At 44.3% G+C, this 26,520-nt stretch overlaps 1 protein-coding gene and 1 long non-coding RNA gene across 7 annotated transcripts in view; one reads left to right on the forward strand and one right to left on the reverse strand.

Annotated features, from left to right (window-relative positions):
• The window catches only part of LOC138246457 (uncharacterized), an 85,504-nt gene that overhangs the window by 49,601 nt on the left and 9,383 nt on the right, over positions 1-26,520 (reverse strand). For 4 of the 6 annotated variants that reach the window (XM_069201086.1, XM_069201085.1, XM_069201080.1 and 1 more), the window contains exons 2-4: positions 11,398-11,996; positions 1,728-1,817; positions 928-975 (exon numbers count right to left, since the gene is read on the reverse strand). In XM_069201086.1, coding sequence (XP_069057187.1) covers positions 928-975; positions 1,728-1,817; positions 11,398-11,959 — 700 coding nt within the window. In that variant the 5' untranslated portion in view covers positions 11,960-11,996. Of the gene's footprint in view, positions 1-927; positions 976-1,727; positions 1,818-11,397; positions 11,997-14,769; positions 14,865-26,520 lie in introns of all 6 variants that reach the window. The other 2 variants (XM_069201082.1, XM_069201083.1) reach the window with 1 other exon arrangement.
• Positions 25,916-26,520, forward strand: part of LOC138246458 (uncharacterized) — a 92,965-nt gene continuing 92,360 nt past the window's right edge. Inside the window, exon 1 of the long non-coding RNA XR_011194292.1 lies at positions 25,916-26,126. This is a non-coding gene — a long non-coding RNA (uncharacterized lncRNA). The remainder of the gene's footprint in view (positions 26,127-26,520) is intronic.

Raw genomic sequence — 26,520 nt, forward strand, 5'->3', positions numbered from 1 at the left:
GAATTATATCAAAGCTACTGAGTCCACTGACTTGAATTGTGTCCTGAATGACCTAGATGGCTTTACATCGAAGACCATCCAACCGATCCAGCAATGCCTGCCAAGTCATCCTGGAAAACACCTGGATTATGCAGTTATCTGTAACCTGGAAATAACTGCAGCACAAAAATTCTATAATGCAATCAGTCTTTTTACGCAAGCATAGTGGGATGTCACTGGTACCACAGTGGAACTAGTAACACAGTGGAACAAGTGAGATAAACCCATTTCTTCATTATCCTACAAAGATAAGAAAAACTAACCCTTGCAAAGCCACTCTTCAATGTAACCCAAGAGTTATCTATTCCTGAAAGTTGTTCACTTATTACTGGTCTGGAAATGTCCCACTGGTACCAAAATTAGCATCAAGTGCCAATAGAAATTAGCAGTGATCCTTCTGTTAGTTACGTTTTAAGCCTGGAGGTCTGTGGTTTATCACCGAGTATTTCTGACAGAAAACGTTTGTGAGGAGATTCACAATTATTAGAAACATACATAAACACTACATTGCTACACATGTCACATCTGTATTGTATGAGGACAGTAGGAAAGCTATCAAGATTGACTCAAGCCTGGTGGTCACCAACAGTACCATCAGAAGCCTCAACCTTGCCACCCCTTTATTGGGGATTGGAATGCCTCCGATCATTACCTGGATCACTTTTGATTGCTCTATTGGGAAAGTGACAAGTTAAGGTGGTGCGCCAATGGTGGTATCAGAATTAACAGAGCTTCGTGCTGCAATCAGCAGATACGTTAAGGAAGGGACTAGGAAAAACATGGAAGATGCAAGTGGATGAAAACTTACATTTATGCCATTCATATAGTGAAATACATACACTGATCATAATTAATGGTACATGTCAGAGAGATGCAAGGAACACTCACCAGAGGTACTCTGGAAGTTCAGTAAGAACAGGATGAATGCCACACGCCCTACAACCAATGGAGAAAAGAAGCGTTAGAATGCAGAACTTGTGCGTTATATTCCATGCGTGTCTGATGACATGGGACCATCTTTGCTCTGTTGAGCTTTCCTACAATCGTCAATAACTTTTGTGTTTCATGAGGAAAAAGCAAGGTCATCTTTTGGGGTTTTAAGCTGGAACTGTCCAATCCCAGAACACTTTGGTGTCTGATGGCTTTCCAAAATATAGATCTGTAGATGTTTTGACATGTAGCCAGTATATTTTCAAATTGAATAATTAGATGCCCGACTGCCAAGGGCCAACACTCACTAGAGAAACACTGTCGGACCTCGGTGACTTTAAATCAAACTCTTGAAGCCACTGGTTTTAAGGCTGTAAGTAAGATTAGAAAAGCACAATTATAGTCAGCACAGTGACTCAGTGAGCTAAGCGCAAACAGCTACTGTGAATTCAAAAATAAAGCAGTGGCAGCTATTCCATCATTCAACTATAACATTTCGAAGCCTCTGGAAGAAGGTAGATATGTGGGGACACTGCTGGGGAGTTGGACACTTTCGGGTATCTGAATGTATCTTGAAGCAAACAAATTGTACTGATCTATGTTATATGGTTTCTTTTGGTTATTGTGTGTTAATTTGTGAACAAACCAAATGAGAATTATCATAATGGGGAGGGTTGGCAGACTTCCTGGCACCAGGTACAAAGCAAGCTGACTTCCTGAAGCAGTATTCAATCAATAATTCATATTGCGCAACTTACCTGCCCAGCCAAGGGCGCGGCCTCTAAACAGGTTCAGGAACACACCACTCACGACTTCAAAGAGATTTCTTGTCCCGAAAACCTTTAATCCTATGAAAATTAAGATATGTGCAAAACACAGAAGAACATTAGAGATTATGAATTCATTCAGCACTTCAGAAAATGTATGCTCTTGTTTCGCTTTTAAAAAACAAACACACTTTTGGCGTTGAGGGCTTGCATGCCTGTATAGACGATGTAAACAATTAATTTAAAGAAAAACAGTATGAGGAAGAGTTTTAATTTGCAGCATTCCTCGGTCCTGCAGTTAACTGGAATAGGGTGATGGCATGAGTGTCTCTGGTAGCGCAGGCAGGGGACACTTCTCATTTTAGCTGTAGAGAATTCTTGACTGGCAACCTCACGAACTGGCCGAGGTCTCCAGACTACATAGGCCCTCATTACAACTTCGGCGGTCTTCACGGAAGACCGCCAAAGCTGTGGGTGCCAGTATACTGCCAGGGCTGGCGGTATTTCTAGCTCTCTATTTGGACTTTTCCGCTGGGCCAGCAGACGGTAAAAGTGTTACTGCACGCTGGCCCAGCGGAAAAGTCACATCAACATTGCTGCCGGCTCGTAATAGAGCCGGCGGCAATGCTGATGTGCAGTGGGTGCAGTAGCAGCCGTTGCGCATTGGCAGTGAAATGCGCGATGGGGCTGTGCATAGGGGCCCCAGCACTGCCCATGCAAACTGCATGGGCAGTGCAGGGGCAACCCAAGTACCCCTTACCGCCAGCCTTTCCATGGCGGTGTTTACCGCCATGGCCAGGCTGGCGGTCGGGGACTCATAATCCCCAGGGCAGCCGTGCTTGCACCGCTGCCATGGGGATTATGACTGCCAGGTGGAAGCCTGGCGGTATAGTGGAAGGGCCGGCGGTATGGCCGTGGCTATTGCGCCACGGTCATAATAGCTGGCGGAACATCGCCAGCCTGTTGGCGGTGTTACTGCCAGCTTACCGCCGGCCGTTAGGGTCGTAATGCGGCCCATAATCTTTCAAAACGTATGCCGTTTTGCCCTTCACTATTCTTTGATCCTTTACTGGTGGCTGTGGTAAGATGTTTTGTTGGAGATTATGTCTAGAGAAGAAACAGGCAAGGGGCATTTGCAGTACAAAAGAAAGAAGCCAATAAAAAAAATTCCAAGTGAAAGACACAATTTCTTTAACCAAAAAAAAACCAAATCCTCTTTAATGTCCCACATATAAGAATTTGGAAGAAAGTGTAGTCAATACGGTGGCAGAAACTGCAGTTCTGGACTTCCTTCATGGACTGTGGACGCCCATCTGGTATGAATGATAGCAGGATGTCTTGAAAAGCTAAATCGAGAGGAAGGTTCTCCAACATAAGCCAAGGAAGGCCAGACTCAGCCCAGAGTTTCAGGGTTTCTATATTAGATACAGTAACATACAAGTACTCGAAATTGAGTTCATTTCCATAGTCAGTGGTTACCCAAGAATTCTGGTATGCCTCTGGTCCTTCTGGACCTAGTCTGGACACACCTGGTCTGGACATATGGTTGGACCTTGGCGGTGAACTTTGACAGCATGACAAATGTTAGAAACCACTGAATGCAAGGAAGGGCCCAACACCCCTATACAGTAATCAGTCCTTAATTTGTGTTTGTTGTTTCCGATGCTGAGCACCGGCACTTATTTTTCAGAGCCGGCACTTATCCTTCTGCCTCAAGCTCTTACTGTGAGCAAAAGACACATATGGGAAAGACGGAGGAAGACAAAAACGAAAAAGCGTCCCAATTGGAGAAAGCAGAAAGCTGCAAGAGTGAGCTGAAGGGGCAGGGAGTGGCTTTAAATAAAGGGGCCCGAGATAGCTTCCGGATTACGCTGCCTCAGTATTCCGTGCACGCACATTTAAATGCAGCAGCCGCGTGTTTAAGAGGAGAGCTCTGGGCACTTGCAGGTTTTTATTTACAAATTAAGGACTGACAGTAATGGAATGTCAGTGGGTGGGAATAATGACGTGGTACTCAAAGAACAGAAGAACCTATGCGTGACAGCTAGTTGCACAGGATGCAGATGTAACACTGCCATTAAAAACAGACTTTAAAGCAGTGATTTGTAGTTTCTTGTTTGTTTGTCATTATAAAATGCAATTTCTATCTCTGCTACCCATGTACCTTTTCGCTACAGCATTCAGTAAACAAGAGAATTTGCCTATGTGGTCATTTAGCTGCATTTTAGTATCCGAAGGTCTCTTCTGTCACTTTATTCACAAATTAAAGAGCATGTTAAGTGTTGCTGTACAAAGAACTGATTTACTGCAGTGTGCACTCTTCGTAGTGGTTTGTCAATTTCGATCTAAAAGTGAAACCCTCAGCGTCAAATATCTAGGTCCTCAAAGTACCAAATACCTCTCAATTTGTTTTATTTGTATTTTCTAACTGAATAGAGTTACGTGCATCTCTAAAACCTGCAAGCCAGGCCTCATCTTGGCATGTCTCAACTTAAACTGAGCATAATTTCGGGATAGGTCGGGGGCAGCACACGCATCTTAAATGGCTGGCCGCTAACAGGTAGTTGTTGGCGAGCAACTTTACAAGGGGGCTTTGAGGTTCTCCGTTGGACTTTTATGGGAACAGTAGAGTATTTTAGATATAAACGGTCCAGTACTGTTGGATACAACTGGCACAAAGATGGGAGATCGGTCTGTCAAACCTGACGCCAGCTAGTTTCTTTTTGTTTCAGTCTTTTACAAGTGCCTACATCGCGCAGTGGTCACTTCAGGGCGCTGTGAGACACTTGTTAGGAGCAACTGTCAACAGCTCCAGCTGCCTCAACCTTGTCTGAAATTCTTGCGGATGTAAACCATGTGCTTATAGCATAATCTACGGCCAGATGTGTTAAGTTATTTTACCAGTCGCAAACGGCCCAATGGGTAAAAGGCTTTTTGCCACGTACCATCCCTATTTTACGAGTTGGTAACCTATTAACAACTTGCAAAATAGGGTGCCAAGGGCATATCTTCCTAATAGTGAGTAGCACGGGGATGTAAAAATGTTTTGAGACCGGGAATGCGGTTGCAAAACATTCGTAGTTACTGCCATTCGCAAACGGGAGGGAATGAGGGGGATCACTGCCTACTCTTAAAAAATGAAGAAAACTTTTCAGTTTTCTTTTTGTAATGCATCCCGTCTTCCTTTAAGGGAAAGAGGCTGTGTTACAAAATAAAAAAGATTGCTTTCTTTAAAATCAATCACAGACATGGTGGTCTGCTGACCCCAGCAGGCCGCCATCCCTGTGACTGTAGCCATTCACAATGGGTCGCAAATTGCGACCTGCAACATCAATATTGATGAGGCAGGCCCATTTGCGACCCACTGCGATTCGCTGACAGTGTCGAACACACTATGATACATTGCAGTTTGCGATTTCCTTATGGCGAATCACTAAGATTCGCTATTAAGAAATCACAAACATTAAACTACATACATCTAACCCCTAGCGTCTCTCTGCCTACACTTCAAGGGGCGTAGTTACCGGGGGCGGGGGAATTTGGGGTGCTATACCCCCCCTTATGAATGTATTTTCTAGTAAATAGTTGGGTGCAGGAGCGTTCAGGTGGGTATGGTGAGTTGTCTGTCATATTTCACCTGAGATTTTTACATGTACACAAAACACATACACACACTCTCTCCTCTCCGAAGTTTAAAAAAAGGGTTGGTTAGTTTACAAAATATTTTGTTTTCAGTACACCTGACAATCCACACTTCTCTCCCTTTCCACTGACTCTTAAGCTCCCATCATGCTCCACTTCTCATGCATGCATTATGCCAAAGTGATTGTTTGGAAAATCTGAAGCTCACACCCCACCCAATCTTACTGACCAAGCTATGCCCCTGTACACTTGCTCCACCGTTCTATACTCCGAGATGGCCAACTTCTTCAGTGCCACGCACAAAGAAGCAAGAAAACAAGATTATTTCTTCAGCAGGTGAGGTTACGCTGTACATATGTGTTTAATTTTCCATCAGTAAAGCAATTCCACACGCCAGATGCTTGTGGCATGCCAAATACACAAGTGGCTGTAGGTCCAGCATTTGTAACTTATCCAATTCCATCTTTTTAGCTCTGATGTAAGCCAAGATATTTTGTTTTTCAAAAAATGTATACTATACACATTGGCTCAGGATCCTTCAGCGACTGGCTTTGGACAATGTCAATCACATCTCTGATCAGCCTACAGGAATGTTGTAACCTCACCATTTTTCTTTTGGCTGCTTGGGTGTATCTTTCAGCCTGCATTTTTAAGGTGCCACACAGCTAAAAGAGGATGAGAGTCCCGGATTTCAAGCACAATTTCTGTGGGTGCAGAAATGGCTAGTTGCCATCAAACCTACTGAGACCCTAATCAAAAAATGAGCTTTGAGACAGACCTCAGTGGCAAGTGCTATCTTGGGAGTATTGCCCACAATAAAGGTACATCTAGGTCTGGTTCATACAGGGTGGTACTGTTCGGCCAGATATTTTCAATAGGGGAGTGTGGTAGTTAAGGGCTATGTATGCACTTGACTTGCCTTTATGGTGTTATAGAACATGTCATCAGTGATTTAATATGTGAGGTTTTAAAAAGTGCATGGCAGGGCGCAATTTAGAGTTAACAAATTTGTGTTTTTGTTTTTAAGTTAAAAATGTTATTTTGGTACTGGCATTTTCACATATCTATAGCATCACTTTGCCTTTGTTTTTTAAAGTGAGTTTCCAAGTTCTTTAAGATACATAATTTTCAGAGAATTTCTAGGATTCTTCAATGTAAAGTAATATTATATTAGCAAACATAAAGCCAACCCCTGTGGGCAACCCCTTGCAAACAGCTAGCTCCCTGCTAGGGGAGGGGCGCAAGTAGCCACTACTGGCACCTGGAACCCAAACCCTTGGGGTCAAAATAATTTACAGTAGAAGAGGGGGAGCACTACCAGAAATTAACTATAGGGAAGATGGTGCATGGAACCCTCCCTGAGCCTTAAGGGGTCCTGTCCCCCGGGGCCAAAAACAATTTTTCTAGGTGAAGGGGCATGTGGCCCCACTCCCTGAGCCCAAATGGGCCCGATGAACCCATCCCCTAGGACAAAAGAATATTAATATGGAAGGGGCATGTTCGGCCAGATATTTTCAATAGGGGAGTGTGGTAGTTAAGGGCTATGTATGCACTTGACTTGCCTTTATGGTGTTATAGAACATGTCCTCAGCCTTCTATTTCACCCACGGCACCCACAAACCACTTGTTTATGCTCCCCGCATAGTGCAGAAGTTGGCATTGCTTCCATTTGGAAGAAGTAGTTATTTATGCCTGCTCCGCGAAGGAGTGAGGGCAGGGAAATGCAAGTCTGCTCCCACCCGGCTGAAGCATTTTTAAACTCCTACTAGCAGGAAGCAGGTATGCCTTCCCGGTCCACGATGCTTCAGGCAGGGAAGTAAGCCATGTTTGCACCCGCCTGCCAGGAGCAAACATGTTTCCCAGCCTGCACTGACACTGGCAAGGAAACTACTCTGTCCTGTGGATGAGCTCCTCGGGATAGAGTAATTAAGCTAGCCCCAGGGGATGGGGTCTATAGGGAATGAGATGGCTCAGGGAGGGGAGCCATGTAACTCCTCTCTCCTTTAAAATGACACGGGCAAGGGGCTGGAGTCCCTGGGCCTATGAAGGCTCAGGGAGGGTGTGTGTGTGGTTCCCCTACCCTTTTTTTATGAAGTTGGCCTTGAGGCAAGGGGTCCCTGGGGCCTGAAAAGGCCCGGGGAGGAAGACCGCGTGCCCCCAGCTTAAATTAAGGAACCCAGGGATGGGGTCCTATGAGTACAAAATGGGCTTGGGGAGGAGGGCCTCCCTGATGCCCCCTTTGCAATTTATTTATTTTGTTTGCCGTGATTCCTGTGATATTGCAGCAAATACAGCCAATGTTTTGTTTGGTTTTGGTCCCGGGCGCCACTTCCTTTTTTTATTTGTGCACCCCCAACCAGTAACATTTTTTACCTTCATAATGCCTGTGGGAGTGAATTGGCCAAAGCAACAAAAAAAAAAACTCCCTGGGCCGATGAGAACATTCTATTTTTTTTTTTAAATGATGTTCCTTAAGAGCAACCGTTCAGATATACAAATATTTTTCCACCTTCATTTCTCAAAAACTGCTGAATGGATTTACACCAAACCACAAAAACCATGCTTCCTGGACCAAGAGCTAGCTTCATGCCAAATTAATGTAATTTTCTTAAGCAGTTTCTGCAGTAGTACTTCTTAAGTCTATAGGCACAACCAAAGTCTGAATCTCTGGAAAGAATTACACCAAATTTGGCAGAGTGTTAGATCTTCGTCCAAACTTTTCTGTTTGATGAGCTAATCATGGACAGGTACTAAAGGCTAAACAACTTGTGCATTGTTGCCAGACACCGCCACGCACTACTTCACTGACTTTAAGCCTATTGTCCATCAAGCCAAATACTATGGTTTGAACAAAATACTTTGATTATGGGCACTACGAAAGTACTGCCATTTGTGTCAGTGACAGCATGGCCTTTGAGGATATGAATGTGTGTTTATGAATGGGATATATGTGTATGGGTGACTGAGGACCTGTGTTGTATGTATTTATGGCATAGGACACACCTGTTGCCATATGTAGCACCATTACATGTACAACACAAACATACGACCATATTTTCTTTAATGGGAGAAATTTAGGCCCATATTATACTTTTTTAGTGCCGCATTTGCGCCGCTTTTGCCTCAAAAAGAGGTGCAAATGCGGCACTAAAAAAGTATAAGTATGGGCCTTAAAGTGCAGAAAAATGTTCTGCAAGAATGTTGTATGCACTATAAATTTCTCCCATTTAAAAAATGACTATTTCAGTTATACTTAAGGCACAGTGTGTACTGGTCAGTGGGAGCAAGAGGCCTGCTGTTTGTAGATGTGATAGTGAAATGGGAGAACATTAAACTGAAGAGTTAACTTAATCATTGAGGTAACTTTACATTTGAATTTTCTCCCAATGAATACCACTGAGAAACGTCATTTTGTACTCACCTCCAATACTGAGTTGACAAGGACTTTTATGAGTTGACTACCTCAGTGCCTAAGTTCTACACCTCTGTGCCCCATCCTGAGCCTAGGTCATAAGTCTGACTAAGCACTGCTCATTGTCACGCCCTGCTATCTGCAGCCTAATGATAATAATGCAAAATAAACAGTCTTCCCTTAACTTTTAAAGGAAAATATGACCACATGCCTATTTAAAAATAAACAGAAGGCCCTGAGCTACTATAACGGTGTCTGGGGGCTACTGGTAGCTTGTGATCAACGGGTTGGGGATACCTGGCCTTGAAAGATAATTTTGTATTTTGGTATAAATCTATTCAGTAGTTTTGGGGTTATTAAAGAAAAAAGATGTATGTTTATCTAGACATGTGGATCCACGTGCAAACAGCATTGTAATGATTGGCTGGCAAAGTGAGAGAACGTTGCGCCTACCATTTTGTGAATTTGAACAAGGTTCCTGGGGGAGGGAAAGTGGGGGAATAAATATTAAGTAGCATATAAACGCTCTGGAGAGAGGTATCTTGACCCAATGGGACTGATGGAGAGTTCTCCGAGGGGCCCTGCATGGGCAAGAAATTGCCCATACAAGTTTTTGGGGATGAGCAAAGACCCATGGATCCTCATTGGTGCCTAGGGTGGCCCCACATGTGAATCCACAAGGGACCCACGGATCCAGACTGCAATAAAAAACAATAAAAAAAACAATACACCTACTCAGACTCACTCACACATTCACACACTCATAGACCAACAAAACCACTACCACACCCAGTCACAGACCTACACAGCCACTCACACATCCACTAGCACATCCAAAAAACTCACACACCTACACCCACAAAACCACTAGCACACCCACTCATAGACCCACACAGCTACACACATGCACTCATACAGCCATTCAAACACTCAACCAGGCACACCCAGTCACTCAACCATACAGCCACTCACACACCCACTCACACACTGAAGGTTGTGCGCATCATGGGGTTGGCTCATGCGGGAGGTTGGCTGTATGGCCTTGCATGCCAGCAGTTGGTTTAATGTATGATAATTAAATATTACTTTGCTTTAAAAAATCCTAGAAATTCACTGAATAAAAACAAAGGTTACAATATTAAAATGTCCAGATTTTGTAGGTCTTTGTTCTGGGTGTGGAGATGCAAAGCAACTTGTTCAAGGGTACTACCTTTCCAGTGCAAAAGGAATTTTGTCATGCTAACATGCCCTTTTCCCAGTGCAAGTACCGTTTTGTATCACTTTGCACCAAGAAGGCATTACTGGTGTGTGACTTGGGCGGATCGTTAAACCCATGGACCTCTGGTTGTTGATGCAAATTCTACTAAAATATTCTGAGGTTTGCATCAAACAATAAAGTCTGTTTGAAGCAGATCTTAAAAAGAAGAATGTTTTAATTTCTCCAAACAACCCTCACTTAGCATGTGTACCGCAGTGCACAGCACACATCCAGGACGTGGGATGCGTTAGAGCTTGTCTAACCAAAAGTACACATTCACGTAAAACTCACTTGAAAAAAGTTTAAATTCAAGCAGAAATTCTGCCTCTGAATTATTCAGAAAAGACAGTCATTGGCAGGAAACAAGACAGACCTTATTCGTCTTTATCTCAATAAGAGGATTTTCTTTATGTGTATTGATTTCAAATTTTGTATGACGGTTGTCTTTTTATATGATACACCACTGACTGATGAAATAACAGTGATTGGGTTTTGCTGTGTTCTTTTCACTTGGGTGCACTGTCTTCACTATTGTGTTTTTTGCGATGACTATGGAAAACTTCTTATGCTTCGATGATTATTAACACATCTGAGTTCTGGTTGCTATGTGTAAAACCGAGAATTTTTTTTGACAGATTTGACAACGATCTCTATTTGAGTATCCTTTTCCGATTAATTCAGAGGCAGAATTTCTGCTTGAATGTAAACATTTTTTCAAGTGAGTTTCATGTGAATGTGTGTTATTCCTTGAATTTATCCAAGGTTCATGTGAACATTCTGGGTTGCTCTTGTATTCATTAAAGTTAGAGCTTGTCTTGACATAGGACTTGGTACTGGACAGTATGCTTCCAGCACTAATCCTATGCTAGACAGTGTACATTTAGCTCTTTACCATGGTCAAAAGGCTGTATGTAGCGCTAAACAGATTTTTGTGTGCACCAGTGCAGGGGATGACAGCATCAGCAGACCACTTGTAATACATATGGCTCTGTGTTGCTTTCTCTGCTGTGCTGCACTGCAGTAGGAAATAATAAATCCGGGCAACAGTGTCTTAACTGTCTGAGCAACAATATCTCCCTCATCAGCAGTATGCAAACTTGCTACTATTCGTGCCAAAAATAAATTCTGTGCCAGTCAAAATACCAGAAAAGTAACCAATTGAGATGTTATTGCTCTATATGTTTACTTGCTTAACTAAGTAATAAGGCAAGAACAGGTCAAGGCCATCAGATCATCTGGGAGGTTATGGAAATGAAAGTACATCCTCGATTCTGCTGCCATTTTCTCATATCATTCTCTATATTTTGCATCAGCATTGCATTATGGGAAGAAAGAAGCACTGTACTCACCAGATGGCATTTTAGGGGAAAACTGAAGAACCGCCAACAACATAACCTGCAGCTGCAGGACACTCTTGTAGAAAAACTGTTCCACAGTCTTCTCCACTGATTTCCTTCTCCGTCTTCTCTTTTTCTTCTTTTCTTTATGGTCGTTAATTATTTCTGCCGGGAAAAGATGTGTTTCTTGTGTTGGAACGTCTTCTACTATTCCTTGTTTTGCCTCCTCTTCATAACTCAGTGCTTTGAAAGGCCCTTCTTCTATTTCCAAATATTGGCTAGGGGATTCTTGTGGGTCTACATCATTTGTCATCTTAGAAGGTACAGAGAATTGAGGTTCAGACTTTTTTAGGTTGGGGGGTACTTTTCTTTTATGAATGTCACAGAAGCCATACAAGTCAGATGGGAGGGATGTATAGTGACTTCCTGATTCTTCTACAGACATACGCTCTGGCCCACCGGTTTCTTCTATACTCAGTTGGAGTGACTGGTTGCCTGGTGATGATCTGGCACATGATCTAGCCTTGGAAATCACAGGAGACATTAGGTCCTTCTCCATCAGAAACGACTTCATAACAGGCAGCCTGATTGGATCCTAGATTTAGAGTGATCTGCAGTAAAGAAGAGAGAGATATGTGTTGGTGGCAAAATACATACAATAAATGTGCTAATTTCTGTTACGATTTTCAGAACCAAGGCCTACAGAAATCAGCTTGAACCCACTGATCACATTTAATGCTATGACGATTTTCTTTCAGAGAGAAAATGCATGATGATATTTTTCTTTGAAAAAAGTAGTGATTGTTTAAGGACACAGTCCTATAAAAAGAAAATGTAGTGCAGAGCATGATATTGATGATCCTCACCAACTACAAGCAATATAGAAATGAATGTACATTTGCATAGTATGGATATCAAGGTAATTCAAGCAGCAATATCAGTGGCATAGATAGGTATAAGAAAGTCCAATTGCCTCAATTAAACAAAGTTGGCTGGTAATAAAGTCCTACCAGCTTGAGAGGTCTCAGTACGTTATTCCCCTCTGGGTCACTAATGGCATTCTTCTATTTAAAAGCGATACTTCTGTCAAGGAAGACCTCTTGATTCATAGCACAATTAGCCATAGATCTGGACAGTAAGTGAACCTTTCAAAGCTACTCCCAGTAAAAGAAGCAAAACGTCCATTGATGTCAAGGGATAAATAATGCACTCCATGTAATACATAATTGTATAGTGAATAGACAACTACCATTATTGTGGTTTTCCTTTGTATCTGAAGGTAAGTTGCATGTTCTCATTGTATTTTTGTATGCACTAATCAAATATTAAGTTCATTCATGTACATGTTAAACATGTGAAATGTGATATTTTAAGTAAACACTTGTTTATTTTGAAAAAAAATCACAAGCAATAATTAGTGTGAAAATTGGCCCTGTGAAGGTAATTGATATTCTGAATGTATTTTAATTAGGTTTCATACCCAGTTAGTGTACAGAGATCACTCATATAATGTTAGAAATGGGGTCTTTGGTTGGCAGTCAGGTTACCCGCCGTTTAAGCAAGGACCCTCACTCTAGTCAGGGTAAAGGAGAATCACCCTTAGTTAACCCCTACTCACCCCCTTGGGAGCTTCGCACAAGCAGGCAGGCGTAACTTCAGAGTCTAGGTGTAAAGTATTTGTACCAACACACACAGTAACTCAGTGAAAACACTACAACACAGGTTTAGAAAAATAGAAAATATTTATCTAAACAAAACAAGAACAAAATGACAAAAATCCAACATGCACAAGTTGAGTTATTAATTTTAAAAGCCAAAGAGACTTACATCCTTGAGAAAACAGTAAAAACACTTGTAGCGTAGAAAAGTACGTGGATAGTGTCAAAATAACATGCATGGGCGAGTGTGTGTCGAAAAAGGCTAGCGATGCGTCGATTTCTCACTCGCAAGCGAGCCAGTGCGTAGTTTCTCCTCCTCAGCTTGGGTCGGCGTGTGTCGTTTTTCCTCGCCGCAGGAGATCGATGCGTCCATCCGGGCAAGCACTCAGGTCCGGGCAGACGTTGCGTCGTTTTTCTGCGCCCATTGGGGTTTGCATTGAAATTCCTGCCACACGGTATCAGCAAAACTGCCCTATGTGGGTTGCGACGTTATCAATCTCTGTCAGCGGGTGTTGCGCGTCATTTCTCCAGCTGCGTGCGTCGATCTTCCAGCCACGATGCAGCTGGAGCGTTGATTTCTGCTGCAAAGCCAGCGGAGCGTCGTTTTTCAGCCGGGTCACGGAAGGTGCGTCTATTTGCCCCACACAGCCGTCTGTGCGTGGATTGTCAATCTTGGTCTGCCAGCTTGACCTGTCAAGGCCCCAGTAACTGGATAGGGCACCATTTGGCAGGGCAGGAGTCTCAGCAGAGAGTCCAGGTGCTGGCAGGGGAAGTCTTTGATGGCCCTGAGACTTCAACAACAGGAGGCAAGTTCAGGACAAGCCCCTGGAGATTTCTTCACAAGCAGGAATGTACAACAAAGTCCAGTCTTTGTCCCCTTTCACCGGGCAGAAGCAGCAACTGTAGGATAGCTCCACAAAGCCCAGCCACAGACAGGGCAGCTCTTCAGCTCTTCTCCTGGCAGCGGTTCTTCTTGATGTCCAGAAGTGATCTAAAGTCTGTGGTTTTGGGATTTGGGTCTTTGAAGTAGGCTTACTTCAAACGAAAGTCTCTTTTGTTTGTGAAATCCTGCCTTGCCCAGGCCAGGCCCCAGACACACACCAGAGGGTTGGAGATTGCATTGTGTGAGGGCAGGCACAGCCCTTTCAGGTATAAGTGACCACTACTCCCCTCCCTCCTAGCACAGATGGGTCATCAGGATATGCAGGCTACACCCCAGCCCCCTTTGTGTTACTGTCTAGAGAGAGGTGCAAACAGCCCAACTGTCAAACTGGCCCAGACAGGGAATCCACAAACAGGCAGAGTCACAGAATGGTTTAAGCAAGAAAATGCCTACTTTCTAAAGTCGACCCCCCCCCCAGGTGCCAGGCCTTTTATTGGCTATTTGGGGCAGTTTGCGCTTAGGCCCTCATAACTTTTTGTCCACATAAGCTATCCACGCCACTTTTGTGCCTTTGTTTACCCAACATCCCAGGGTTTCTAAATGTACCCGGAGTTTGTGGAAGAGAACAAGAAATTAGCCACAATACAGCTAAAATGGGGGGGTTTGGGGAAAAATGGGGAAAAAGTGCTGTAGAAGAAAGCATGTGTTTTTTCCCCTGAAAAGGGCCTCAACAAAGGGTCTGTGGTGCTAAAATTACCATCTTCCCTGCTTTCAGGAAATGGCAGACTTGAATCGGAAAACCAAATTTTTTAAACACAATTTTGGCATTTTAGTGGGACTTACCCCGTGTTTACTATTTTTTGTGCTTTCAGTCTCTTTCCAGTTAGTGACAGAAATGGGTGTGAAACCAATGGTGGATCTTGGACAGCTAAATATTTCTGTAAAATAGACAAAAATCAGCAAGGGGTTATTTGTGTAGATCCTTCAAGGTTTTCCTACAGAAAATAACAGATAAAAAAAAGAAAATATTGAAATTGAGATGAAAAAACAACCATTTCTCTCCATGCTTTCTTCTGTAACTTTTTCCAGCTATGGCAGATTTTTTAAAGCAATATACTGTTAGATCTGCTGGACTCTTCTGGTTGCGGGATATATAGGGCTTATAGATTCATCAAGAACCCTAGGCACCCAGGGCCAATAAACAAGCTGCACCTTGCAATGGGTTTTCATTGTATACTGGGTTTACAGCAATCTATTTGGTAAAACAGAAGAGTGAAAAACAGGTAACATGAGACCTTTGTATTTCCAAAATGTGAACAAGATAAGGTGTTGAGAAGCAGTGGTTATTTGCACATCTCGAATTTGGGGGTCCCCATACTAGCATGTGCATTACAGGGCATTTCTCAAATAGACTTCTTTCTTACACACTGTCTTACATTTGGAAGGAGAAAATATAGAGAAAGACCAGGGGCAGTAACACTTGCTCTTCCATTCTGTGTTTCCCCACGTCTCCTGATAAAAAAACTGGTACCTCACTTCTGTGGGTAGGCCTAGTTCCCCTGACAGGAAACACCCCAAAACGCAACACAGACACATCACATTTTTACATTGAAATCTGACGTGTTTTTTGTAAAGTGCCTAGCTGTGGATTTTGGGCTCTATCTCAGCCAGCACCTAGGAAAACCTAACAAACCTATACATGTCTGAAAACTAGACACCTAGAGGAATCTAGAACAGGGTGGCTTGTGGGGCTCTAACCAGGTTATGTTACCCAGAATCCTTTGCAAACCTCAAAATTTGCCCCAAAAAAGAAAAAAGTTTTCCTCAAATTTAATTGATGGAAAGTTCTGAAATCTGAGGGAAGCCCTAAACATCCTACCACCCAGCATTCCTCACTCGAAGTGGGCTTGTGTGGGTAGGCCTAGTGCCCATGGCAGGAAATGCCCCAAACCACAACTTGGACACATCACATTTTCCCAGAGAAAACAGACATGTTTTTTGCAAAGAGCCACGCTATGGATTTTGGCCTCTAGCTCAGCCAGCACTTAGGGAAACCTAGCAAGCCTATATATGTCTGAAAGGTAGACACTGAGGGGAATCCAGAATGGGGTGACTTGTGGGGCTTCCACCAAGTTCTCTTACCCAGAATCCTTTGCAAACCTCAAAATATGGCAAAAAACACTGTTTCCTCACATTTCGGTGATGCAAAAGCTCTGCAATCTGAGGGGAGTGACAAACTTCTTTACAAGTCTCCCAATAAAAACTGTACCTCACTTGTGTGGGTAGGCCTAGTGCCCATGACAGGGAAGGGTCCAAAGCAGAACATGGACAAATCAAAATTCTCTATTACAAAACTACCTGTTTTTGCATGGGGGGGCACCTGCGTTTTTGGTCCTGGGCTCAGCAGCCATCTAGGGAAACCTAAAAAAAACAGACATTTCTGGAAACTAGACACCTGAGGGAGTCTAGGAAAGTGTGACTTGTGTGGATTCCCTAGTGTTTCCTTACCCAGAATCCCCTGCAAACCTCAAATTTAGATAAAAAAATCATATTTTCCTTACATGTCTGTGTGGGATCACTGAACTGGCACAAATTTCCTACCACCCAACTTTGCCCTTGGTCTCCTGATAAAAACGATACCTCACTTGTGTAGGTGGGCCAAGAACCTGTGACAGGGAAGGGCCAAAAACATGTTGAAATTGAGAAGGAACCAAAGTGGGTCCAAAAGGGGCAATTTGGAAGAAGCATTTTTAGGCTGACAAGTGGGGCAGAATTTGTATCGGTATAGATGTGACAATGCTAGGTAGTAGGAATTTTGTGGATTCCTGAAGGTTCCATCACAAAAATGTAGGGAACATTAGTGATTTCAAGCAAAGTTGGAGGTTTGCAAGGCATTGTGGCTAAGAAAATGGTGTGAGGCGCATGTGAAGCACACCACCCTGGATTCATCCAGTTGTTTCGTTTTCAGATGTGTCTGGGGCTGGTAGATTTATCTAGGTGGCAGCGTCCCACAGTCCAAACAGTGCATCCGCTCACCATTCCAAGTGGGGCAATATTGGGAGTTAGCCAAGCTGTCTTGGCCTAAATGTAAAAATAAAACCATAAATAATCGAATGTCCTCTTACATGCTTTAGTTTGCAGGGAGGGCTGAAAGACTGTTACCCCCTTCAGTTGGGGAGGCGGGTGGGGGCATAACCGTGCCCATACTGGTTGGCAGCCCCAAATATTTATTTTTTTAATTCCCTGGTATCCAGTAGGCCCCCATGAGGAGTGACCCTAGCACAAGGGGCTGTCCCTCCAAACAAAACACACACCAATCCCTGGTGCCTAAATGGTTTCTGCTTTGGTGGCAGATGGGCCTAATAAAAATAGGCCGATCTGCCCCCAGTGGGACCGAAATGGCCATCAATAATGTGCCCCCATGGGGACTGACCTTAGCCCAAGGGGCTGCCCCTCCAAACAAAACACACACACACCGATCCCTAGTGCCTAAATGGTTTCTGCCCTCTTTGGGGACAGATGGGCCGAATAAAAATAGTCTGATCTGCCCCCAAGGGGGGCAGAAATGACCTACCACATAATTGCTCCCCTTGGGAACAACCCTTGCCCAAGCGGTCGCTCTCCTCATGTCAGTTTCATTAAAAAAAAAAAAAAAACTGGTGTGTAGTGGTTTCTGCCCCCCTTGGGGCAGATTGGCCTAATAACAATAGGCTGATCTGCCCCTAAGGTGGGCAGAAATGGCCTAAAACAAAATTGACCCCCAGGCGAGTGACCTTTGCCTAAGGGGCCGCTCTCTGCCTGTTAAACCTTTTTTTAAAGATGATGCCTGGTGCCTAGTGGTTTCCCTTGGGGGCAGAAAAGGACTTTAAAAAATGCCCCACCAGGGGAGCGACCTTTACCTTGCGTGAAATTGGCGTAAAAAAAAAAAATCACAGGTGTCTAGTGGTTTCTGCCCCCCTTGGGGGCAGATTGGCATTATTAAAATTTGCCGATCTGCCCCCAAGGGGAGCAGAAAAGGCCTAAAAAAATGCCCACCAGGTCGCTCCCCTTCATTGATAACCAAAAACCAAAAAATTCTCTGTTGTTTAGTGGGCATTTCTGCAGCACAATCGCTATGCAATTGTGCTGCAGAAATGCTCAGAGAGACATCGGAGGAAAGGAAAAACCTTTCCTTTCCTCCGATACCTCTCCATTCTCCCCAACCCCCCGATCGGAAGAGAAACATAAGCGTTTCTCTTCCGATCGCGCTGGAATGGGGGGTGACCTCTGATGAGGTCAGAGCGCAATCGCGCACTGACGTCAGAACTCACTGGGAGGGTCGGCAGGGAAAGCACCTCCCCTGCCATCCCTGCCCTGGAGGGGTGGGTGGGAGGCCCATGGTTATGTCCGTGGCACAGGAACACTGTGCCACCGGACGTAATCATTATGTACGTGGCCCCGAAAGGGTTAAACCATGTGATCATTGCCACCTGTGTATGTTGATCCTGTTGGACCTCCCTGCTGCTTTTAATGCCATAAGAACATCAGGTGCTAATTAAAACATTACCCACTTGAACCTATGCCAGGAGAACTATGCTTACAAGATTTGTGTTCATTTTGCAAAACCACTCCCCTCATGTCAAACTGGGCCCATTTCTCTCTGTAATAGCAATCATCAGATGTGGTATCCCCCCCATCACTCCATCTTGTCACCCATGCTATTTCATGTTTACATGTGCCCACCACTTGCGATCGTCTTAGATTACCACACGATTCACATGGATGTCAGTTTCCTTTCAGGATGATGGACCTGTAATCGCCCACAATTTATCACATTACCTTGTGCGAGTACACCATGGTGAGGACCAATTGACTTATGCGATTCTGCTATATTGACCTGACAGCCTCAGGTGGTCTTCCTTGCCTTTTCTTCTCCTGTTTTTTGCTGATCTCATTTTTGTTGGCCTTATGACTGTGCACTTCACTACTTCTAACCATGGCTAATGTGCATGGTCTCATTCCTTGAAACATGGTTACATTGGCTTATCCCGAACTGGTATATTTAATTTAAGTCTCCAGTAAAGTGGTGCTACATGTTCATTTGGCCCGTAAATTAAATACTACTAGTGGACCTGCAGCACAGATTGAGCCACCCACTTAAGTAGCCCTTTAAACATGTTTCAGGCCTGCCATTGCAGCATTTGAGATCAGCTTAAACTGACATTTTGACCTGGCAAAGTAAACCTTCAGCCAGGTCCAACCTTCCTTTTTAATACATATATGTCATCTCTAGAGTAGGCCCTGGACAACCGAGAGGGTAGGGTGCAGTCTTGTTAAGAGGTTGACATGTACTTTTAGGTTTTAAATGTCCTGATAGGGAAAAACCCTAAAATGTGTTTTTCACTCCTCAAGGCCTGCATCTGCCATAGAATAAAATTGGACGTACCTTATTACGTTTAATAAGTGATAATTTTTAAATGGGAGCAAGTCATCAGTACATATTTTGGTGTTTTTGGAAGTGTAATGAGAAACCCTCTCTTATGGTAATGTCGTCATTCAAATTACAATTTTGAAAATGCCACTTTTAGAAAGTTGTCATTTTCCTGCCTTAGCCATTTAGTGGCTGTAGCTTGCCTCCGGGTTGTATGACTGTGTGTAGCTGACAGTTGGGTTTTGTGTATTCTTCCTAGACAGCCACACACAATAAAGATCTTAAATGTGCCTGGATGGGCTATCACTGGCAGGATGGGATGATGGGGGTGGGCACAGCCCTATTTACACTTGAGTAAGCTGTGTCCCGTCTGCATCACTGAACCCAGGACTCCGAAGTGACTCCAAGGGCTAGTGGTCTGGCCTCCTGACTGGAGCCTCAGGGACAGAAGGCTCCAACAACCTTGAACCCAGCCGCTAGACCCTGCCGTCTGTGGGTCTTGCCCTGCCAAATGGTGCCACCCTAATCCAGGACTCCTGAAAGAGGGCCTGAAGGTACTCTGCTAGCCCATCTGTGGACCCAGCAGAACCCACACATCTCCTCTGCTGTGTGGCGCAAACCTGAACATAATTGACTCATCACTCTGCTGTGGTGGTTCAGATGCAAATGGCTCCACATCATCACTGCAGCCTTAATCACAACTGTTGCCTATGCCTATGTGAAGCTTTCCTGATGTAGACCCTTGGCATTGCTAATCTCTTATCCGTGGCAGCCTCGAAGATGATGCAGGTTCTTGCAATGAAGCTCCACAGCTCCTTAGAACCAACGCATCACCTAGACTCCACAACGCATCCCCAACACTGGACTTTGTGTCTCAAGCCCCTGTCAACGGGATCCCTGATGAAGATGCAGGACCTCGCATCACAGCTTCAATTGCCTCTGACTGACGCATCTTCTCTGCTGCAAAATACATCCTCAGTGCAGGACCTATAATGCTCTGCAAACCAGGATTTAGGGCACCCTAGTTCATCAGGCCTCACTGGGTCTGAGTTGCCAGCCCACACTCCATCGCATTCAGCCTGAACTTTGACCCTTGTCCCAGATAGCCAGCCACAGTTGGTTATTTGTGCTTTCTGACACTATATACGCAGACATTTTTAAACCTTCATATATATATGGTTCTACTGATTGGTCTATTTTTAGTCATTGAAGAATGATCTATTTCTCTAGATTTAGTGGGGGTCCTTTTGTGGTGTATTTTCTGTTTGAAGTGTTGCAGATTCCTTACGTGTTGCCTCTACATTAAGCCTGATTGCTCTGTGCCAAACTAGCAGAGGTTGAGGACAGGTTAATTTAGGGTTTGCTTGTGACTTCGCCCTGACAATGATTAGGATTTCTGCTTGAGTAGAGTTTTCTTGCTTGAGGCTACAATGTTTCACTAAATTGTGGATCTACCATATGTGTCATATATTTCAGCACCTGCTTTATGATTTTTCCACTTTAACAAATTGTTTAAATTCTGTTCCAAAAATTGCTAAAACAAAGTACCACACGTGGTGCTATGCAGTGTAAGACCTTCTTTCAATGGTTAACAAGTCGCTTTCAGTTGCGGATTGTCATATTAAGGTGTTACACTTTACTAAGGAGGTAAAACTTTTCCCCAGACAGGTTAGTATGTATAATGACAAAACTGTTGAAATTATTGTTAAAAACAGAATGGGCCTACTATCACAAAATGTGCAGCTCTGGGCTACGTAACTTGCTGTCTCTTTCTGCATAGTTTAGTCAACCATGTTACGTAATTCTATCTTCCTTTGCCACATAATTCTGAAGGCCACGACCATTACTGTTTATCTCTACAGTGGTAAACCTGAAAATCTGATCTTAGGCCCTGCCCATACTGTCCCTTTTCTTATAGCTTGCCCTGGGGAAATTACAATCTCTTCCAACCCCTGATGCTAAAGCTTGTAAACTGGGAGTAAAATTATATAGTGAACTACTAGCTACCCCGAGTAAGTGTGCTCTCACCCACAATCTACACCTGTTATCAGTAGTTCTACTGTTGTTCCACTGCTCTTATGAAATGTTCGCCATACCCAGGTCCAGCCTGGACACCTACAACAGTTTATGAACAGGCATCTCCAACACACCTCTTTCAAAAGTCCAGAGTTCTAAACTATTCATCCCACCTGCCATTTTCCTTCCAATAATATGACCACGCCCCTCAGGTTGTAAATCCCTTCACTGTCTGTCAGTAAAAGGAAAAGCAACACTCAAAATGTTCTGCCTCATACAAAAGGTACTCCGCAGCTAGACACCAAACTACCAAAAAAAATGTTTGGTACTTTACCAACTAAACCTCAAGAGGACAAATAGAAGACACTTGACTACTCAGACTACATACAGGAGATTAAGAACCTGAGTTAGATATTGGCGGACCAGTTGCCACATCACGACGGAGATGGATATCCTGTCCGCTTACATCTAAATCCTGTTATATCCAATGGGATTTAGATTTAGGACGGGATATCCGTCAAAGTTGGGACGGAGTAACTTGTCTGACAAAATCTAAACGAGGCCCGAAGTGGTGTTGAATAATGCTACACTGCAACTAACACTGGAGGGTGACTTTGTCAAGTTCATAAAATCTTTAAAGACCGACTTGTTCTCTCTTGTATTTGGATATTTGAGTGAGCATCAGCGTATTCATCCTTAGTTGGCCCTCACCCCAGACCAGCATGCCCCCATCATTACCTTCAGCTTTTTTTCAAAATTCTAGTATTGTATTTATTGGCGTTTTTTTATTATATAACATCAACAGATGCCCAATGTGAGGCCGAAGGCAAAATCAACAAGACAAATATAGAAGAAAAACTGACAAGATGCAAAGAGCATAGCAGGGCTCTTTAGGTTGCATAGGACAAGGCTATGTGCACCAGTGGCAAGAGACAAACAGCGAACACGTGGCTATCAATAATATAAAAATTCACACACAGGTGTACCTCACTTGCCTTTTATGCCAGACCAGACCCGCCGCCTAAGTCTCGTCGTACCCACCCAAACACCAATCTGGGCCCACAGTGCAATGACTGGGAAGCCACAAGCGCCTGTATCTCAAAGGTTTTAAGCTCAGGGTGGCTCCCAACATTTCTGATAAAAACCCTTTCAACCCCCTCCAATATTCAGCTATCACTTGGCAATGCCAGGCAAGGTGCAGAAACCCGGCCTCCGAGCCCCATGTCAGGCTCATCGTGAGTGTGGCCTGAACTGGTGCGCAAACAGTTATTGAGGGGTTTGGTACAGCTGGGCGAGATATTTAAAGTGAGTAGGTTGTAAGCGTCCCTAAGGAGAGAGTTCACCTGTTAAAGGCACAGCAGTGAGTCCCCAGGATATGATTCCCATTGGCTCCCTAGCTCTAAGATGTGGTGGTGGGGTCTCCATCTCAATGAAGGATGATAGGTTGGTCACCATATGCCTCACTGAGGCAGCAGTTAGAAACATGGGAAATGCAGCTGATGCTGGGGGCTTTCAGAGAAAGATGAGATAATACGCCCTGAACAGAGCATATTTGAGATCATAAATCAAGATATCAAGTGGGGTTGGGTCGGCCTCAGAGACTTAGGTCAGACAGTCTAGATAACACCCCATGGGGAAGAGGTCCCCCAGTATGGCCAGGCCTCACATCCATGAGCGATGTAGGAGTGCGACATTAGAGGGGAGTGATGGGAGCGGGAACTGGGTCAGGGACTGCGAAGGAGAGTAAAGTATGGGCATCTGTAGTCTTTTACTGATCTCAGTCCAAGCTAGCCGAGTGCTGGTAATTGTGTCTATTCAAACCCAGCTGCGGGGGGAGGGGGGGGGCTGACCAGCAGCATCACAAGTGGTTGGCGATAAGCAATGTACATCTCAACTGCAACGTCTGTCATATATGGTGGGGGTGTTATACCGAAACAGGCCAATCCTGTCAAGGACTGCCTAATGTTGTCTGCATACAGGGACACTACGAGGTCCTGGGGGGATTTTAGGAGGGTGTAATGCTAAACCCCTCTGCCACTAGTTGCCACATGGCAGAGGCCAAAGGCTCCGAGGCCACGGCATAGACAATAGGAGACAGCAGACAGCCATGTCTGGTGCCCTGTGAAATGGGGAAGGACTCCGATAAGAGCCCTCACATGCAATAACGAGTAGTCGGGTGGCAGACCTTCCAACTCACATGTTGCCACTGTGCAACACACAATATCGACTTCCTTTACGTGGTTACCCAGTGACAGTGCTTAATTTGTGCTTGTTGTTTGTGATGCTGAGCACCGGCACTTATTTTTGAGGGCTGGTGCTTATTTCATTGCCTCAAGCATTTACTGCGAGCAAAAGGACAGATATGGGAAAGACGGACGGAGAGAAAAATGAAAAAGTGTCACAAAGGGAGAAAGCTGCAAGAGTAAGCTGAAGGGGCAGGGAGTGTCTGTAAACGGATTGAAGAGGCCCGAGATGGCTTCAGGATTACACTGCCTCAGGTTGCACAATTAATTGCAGCAGCCGTGTGTTTAAGAGGAGGGCTTTGGGCACCGGCACGTTTTTTTTTACAAATTAAGCACTGCCCAGCGAGGAGCCAATATCACATGGTGGCAAGAAAATGTGCTGAAAACCGAAGTAAACAGTGGTTTTCAGCTCGTTTTTGGAGGCTCTGAATTGTAGACATTCATTAATGGGTGTGAAAACACCCCAGGAAACGAACAAGCCCAGCAACTTATGCGTTTTTTTTTATTTTTTTTAGGAGAACATATGGGACCAGGGTGGGGAACAAGTGCCACTTAGGGCCTCATTACGAGTTTAGTATGGGGGATTACTCCGTCATAAACATGACACATATCCCTCTGCCCTTTCTACAAGTTCCATTATATCCTATGGACCTTGTAAAACGGCGGAGGGATATCCATCCTGTTTGTGATGGAGTAATTCCTTCCGCCACACTCGTAATGAGGCCCTTAATGTGCTTCTCAGCACAAGGCACCGCCCCCTCCAAGGCTCCCTCCCCTTCTCACATGGTGTAATTTTCAATTCAGTTGGCAGGTCTGGGGAGGGGATGTAATAATTTAATCCTGTGAATAAATTGCTGTGCCTAGCCCCCTCCATACCACAAAGAGGCATGGCCACTCAAGAGGGTCCAAAGCTTTGCTGGCATCCAAGAAAACTGCAACCGCCTCTTGCGTGGGGTTGAACTGGTGCCACCAAGCGAACAGGGTCTGCACATTGTGTGCCGCAGACCTGCCCGCTATAAGTGCCATCTGGTCTGGGAGGACCAGAACAGGCATGAGAAGAGTGAGTGTTGGGCAATATTTTGGCCAGGATCTTGGTATCTGGATTTATAAGTGATAGTGGTAGATACAAGCAGGGTTATCTGGCTACTTTGCTGGGTTTAAGTAACTTGGTTAGGATAGCTTCCCTTATTGTAGGGGGGGGGGGTCCCTGCTTGACTGCTTTATTGTACACCTGCAGGTTCTGCAGGGCCAGTAACACCTTGTAACGTTTATAAAACTCAGCCGGGCACCTGTGCCCACCTGGTGCTTTGCACGTAGGGAGCCCAGCTATAGCCGACTGGACCGCCTCTAGGGAAATGGGCTTTTCAAGGAGGCGTCTGTACGGCCCCTCCATCCACGCTAAAGTGACCCATCATTCCCTGGTGGACCACCTGGGATACAGCTCCGGGTATTACCAAATACTAACACATCCCAAAGCTCTGAGGCCACAGGATAGCGGTCGGTAGCACTTTAAATAAAGATAAATAAAATGCTCTGTTAAATTACACTAGCTTTACACAGAGATTGCCATGATGCAGCCTAAAATACGTATGCCGTCCTTCTGTTGGTCCAGTCTGCCAAAAGGCATCCAAGCCCGGCGAGACCATGGGAAGGGCGTCGGCACCACCCGGATTCAAGCGCATTGAGGCTTGAATAGCAGTTCTGAAGTTGTTTTCCGGAAATACAAAATACCGAAAAGATTACTACAGGAAAGGCGTTGTTTTTTAATACACAAAGCGAGCTCATGGATGACCCAATCACAAATATGCTTCCAAAACAGTGTCAAGGAGAGGTGGGTCTGAATTCCTACAATTACAGTAAAAACAGTACCAATGATCTGTTAAAATGAGATGACAGTTACAGGAAATGAAATGTCTGCGAACAGAAAGGGGAATCCCGTCAGCAAAATCGAAGAATTTACACCCAGATTTAAGAGAAAGATGAACATTTAAAAAAAAAAAGCTTTAACATTTTATTTATTTTAATGCGTTGGGCAGCGGAATTGAAGTGTCTCGAACGCACAACCTTTGAAAACAATTATGGTGCGTCTAAAAACATAATGTGGTATAAATACTTTTAGGTTCGTTTTTGCACACTAATGTTTCCTTGTTCTTTCGGTGATGACTCAAAATGATCAAAACTACTGAAAGAATATTATGTAGAAAGGAGATCTGGTGTATCAAAACAAAATCTGGAACAATTACTGCGCCCGCGGGAGAGGGCTGCTGACTGCTGTAAGCGCTTCTGATTGGTTAGCGGTTCACGGTACCGAAAGCGTTGCTCGGAGACGCGCATCTTGTTTATTTAACAGTAGCGGGTTCCCGGAGGCCGAAGTGTTACAGAAATGGACTCCTGGATAAGCGATCGCGTGGATTTACGATGAAAGGTACTCGTTAGGTCCTTCCAGGAGCCGAGAAGGTCGTACGTTTCACGCGCCGTCCTGGAACGCAATACTACAGATGCCACGGGACACACAATGTAGACGTAAAATGGTGGGTGAGATTTCTGCACCCGTACGACACTCGGTGCTGGAGTTTGTCTTGCGTAACTAGTGTAGGTAACAAGTGGTGGGTGGGTATGGCACTCAGTGATGGAGTTTGTTCTCTTGCAGTTTGTGTAGGTGCTATGAATGATACTCGGTGCTGCTGTTTGTTTCTATACTCAGTTAAAGTGGCACCGGAAACAAAAAGCACAAATTAAACACCGCATTCCAGACTGAAGTTTGTTTTCTTCAGTTAGTGTACGTGTCTGCTGTGGTGCTCCGGGTTGTGGTTTGTTTTTATAAACATTTAAGGTGTTGAATGAGGGTGTATTATGCTATAGTTCTTCAACTATGTATATTTATGTTGAACATAATAGCCCTTGTCTTGTTTTGTTAATGACATT

The sequence above is a fragment of the Pleurodeles waltl genome, chromosome 7 (genome assembly GCF_031143425.1).
Source record: "Pleurodeles waltl isolate 20211129_DDA chromosome 7, aPleWal1.hap1.20221129, whole genome shotgun sequence".
In the NCBI taxonomy this organism is placed as follows: Eukaryota; Metazoa; Chordata; class Amphibia; order Caudata; family Salamandridae; genus Pleurodeles; species Pleurodeles waltl.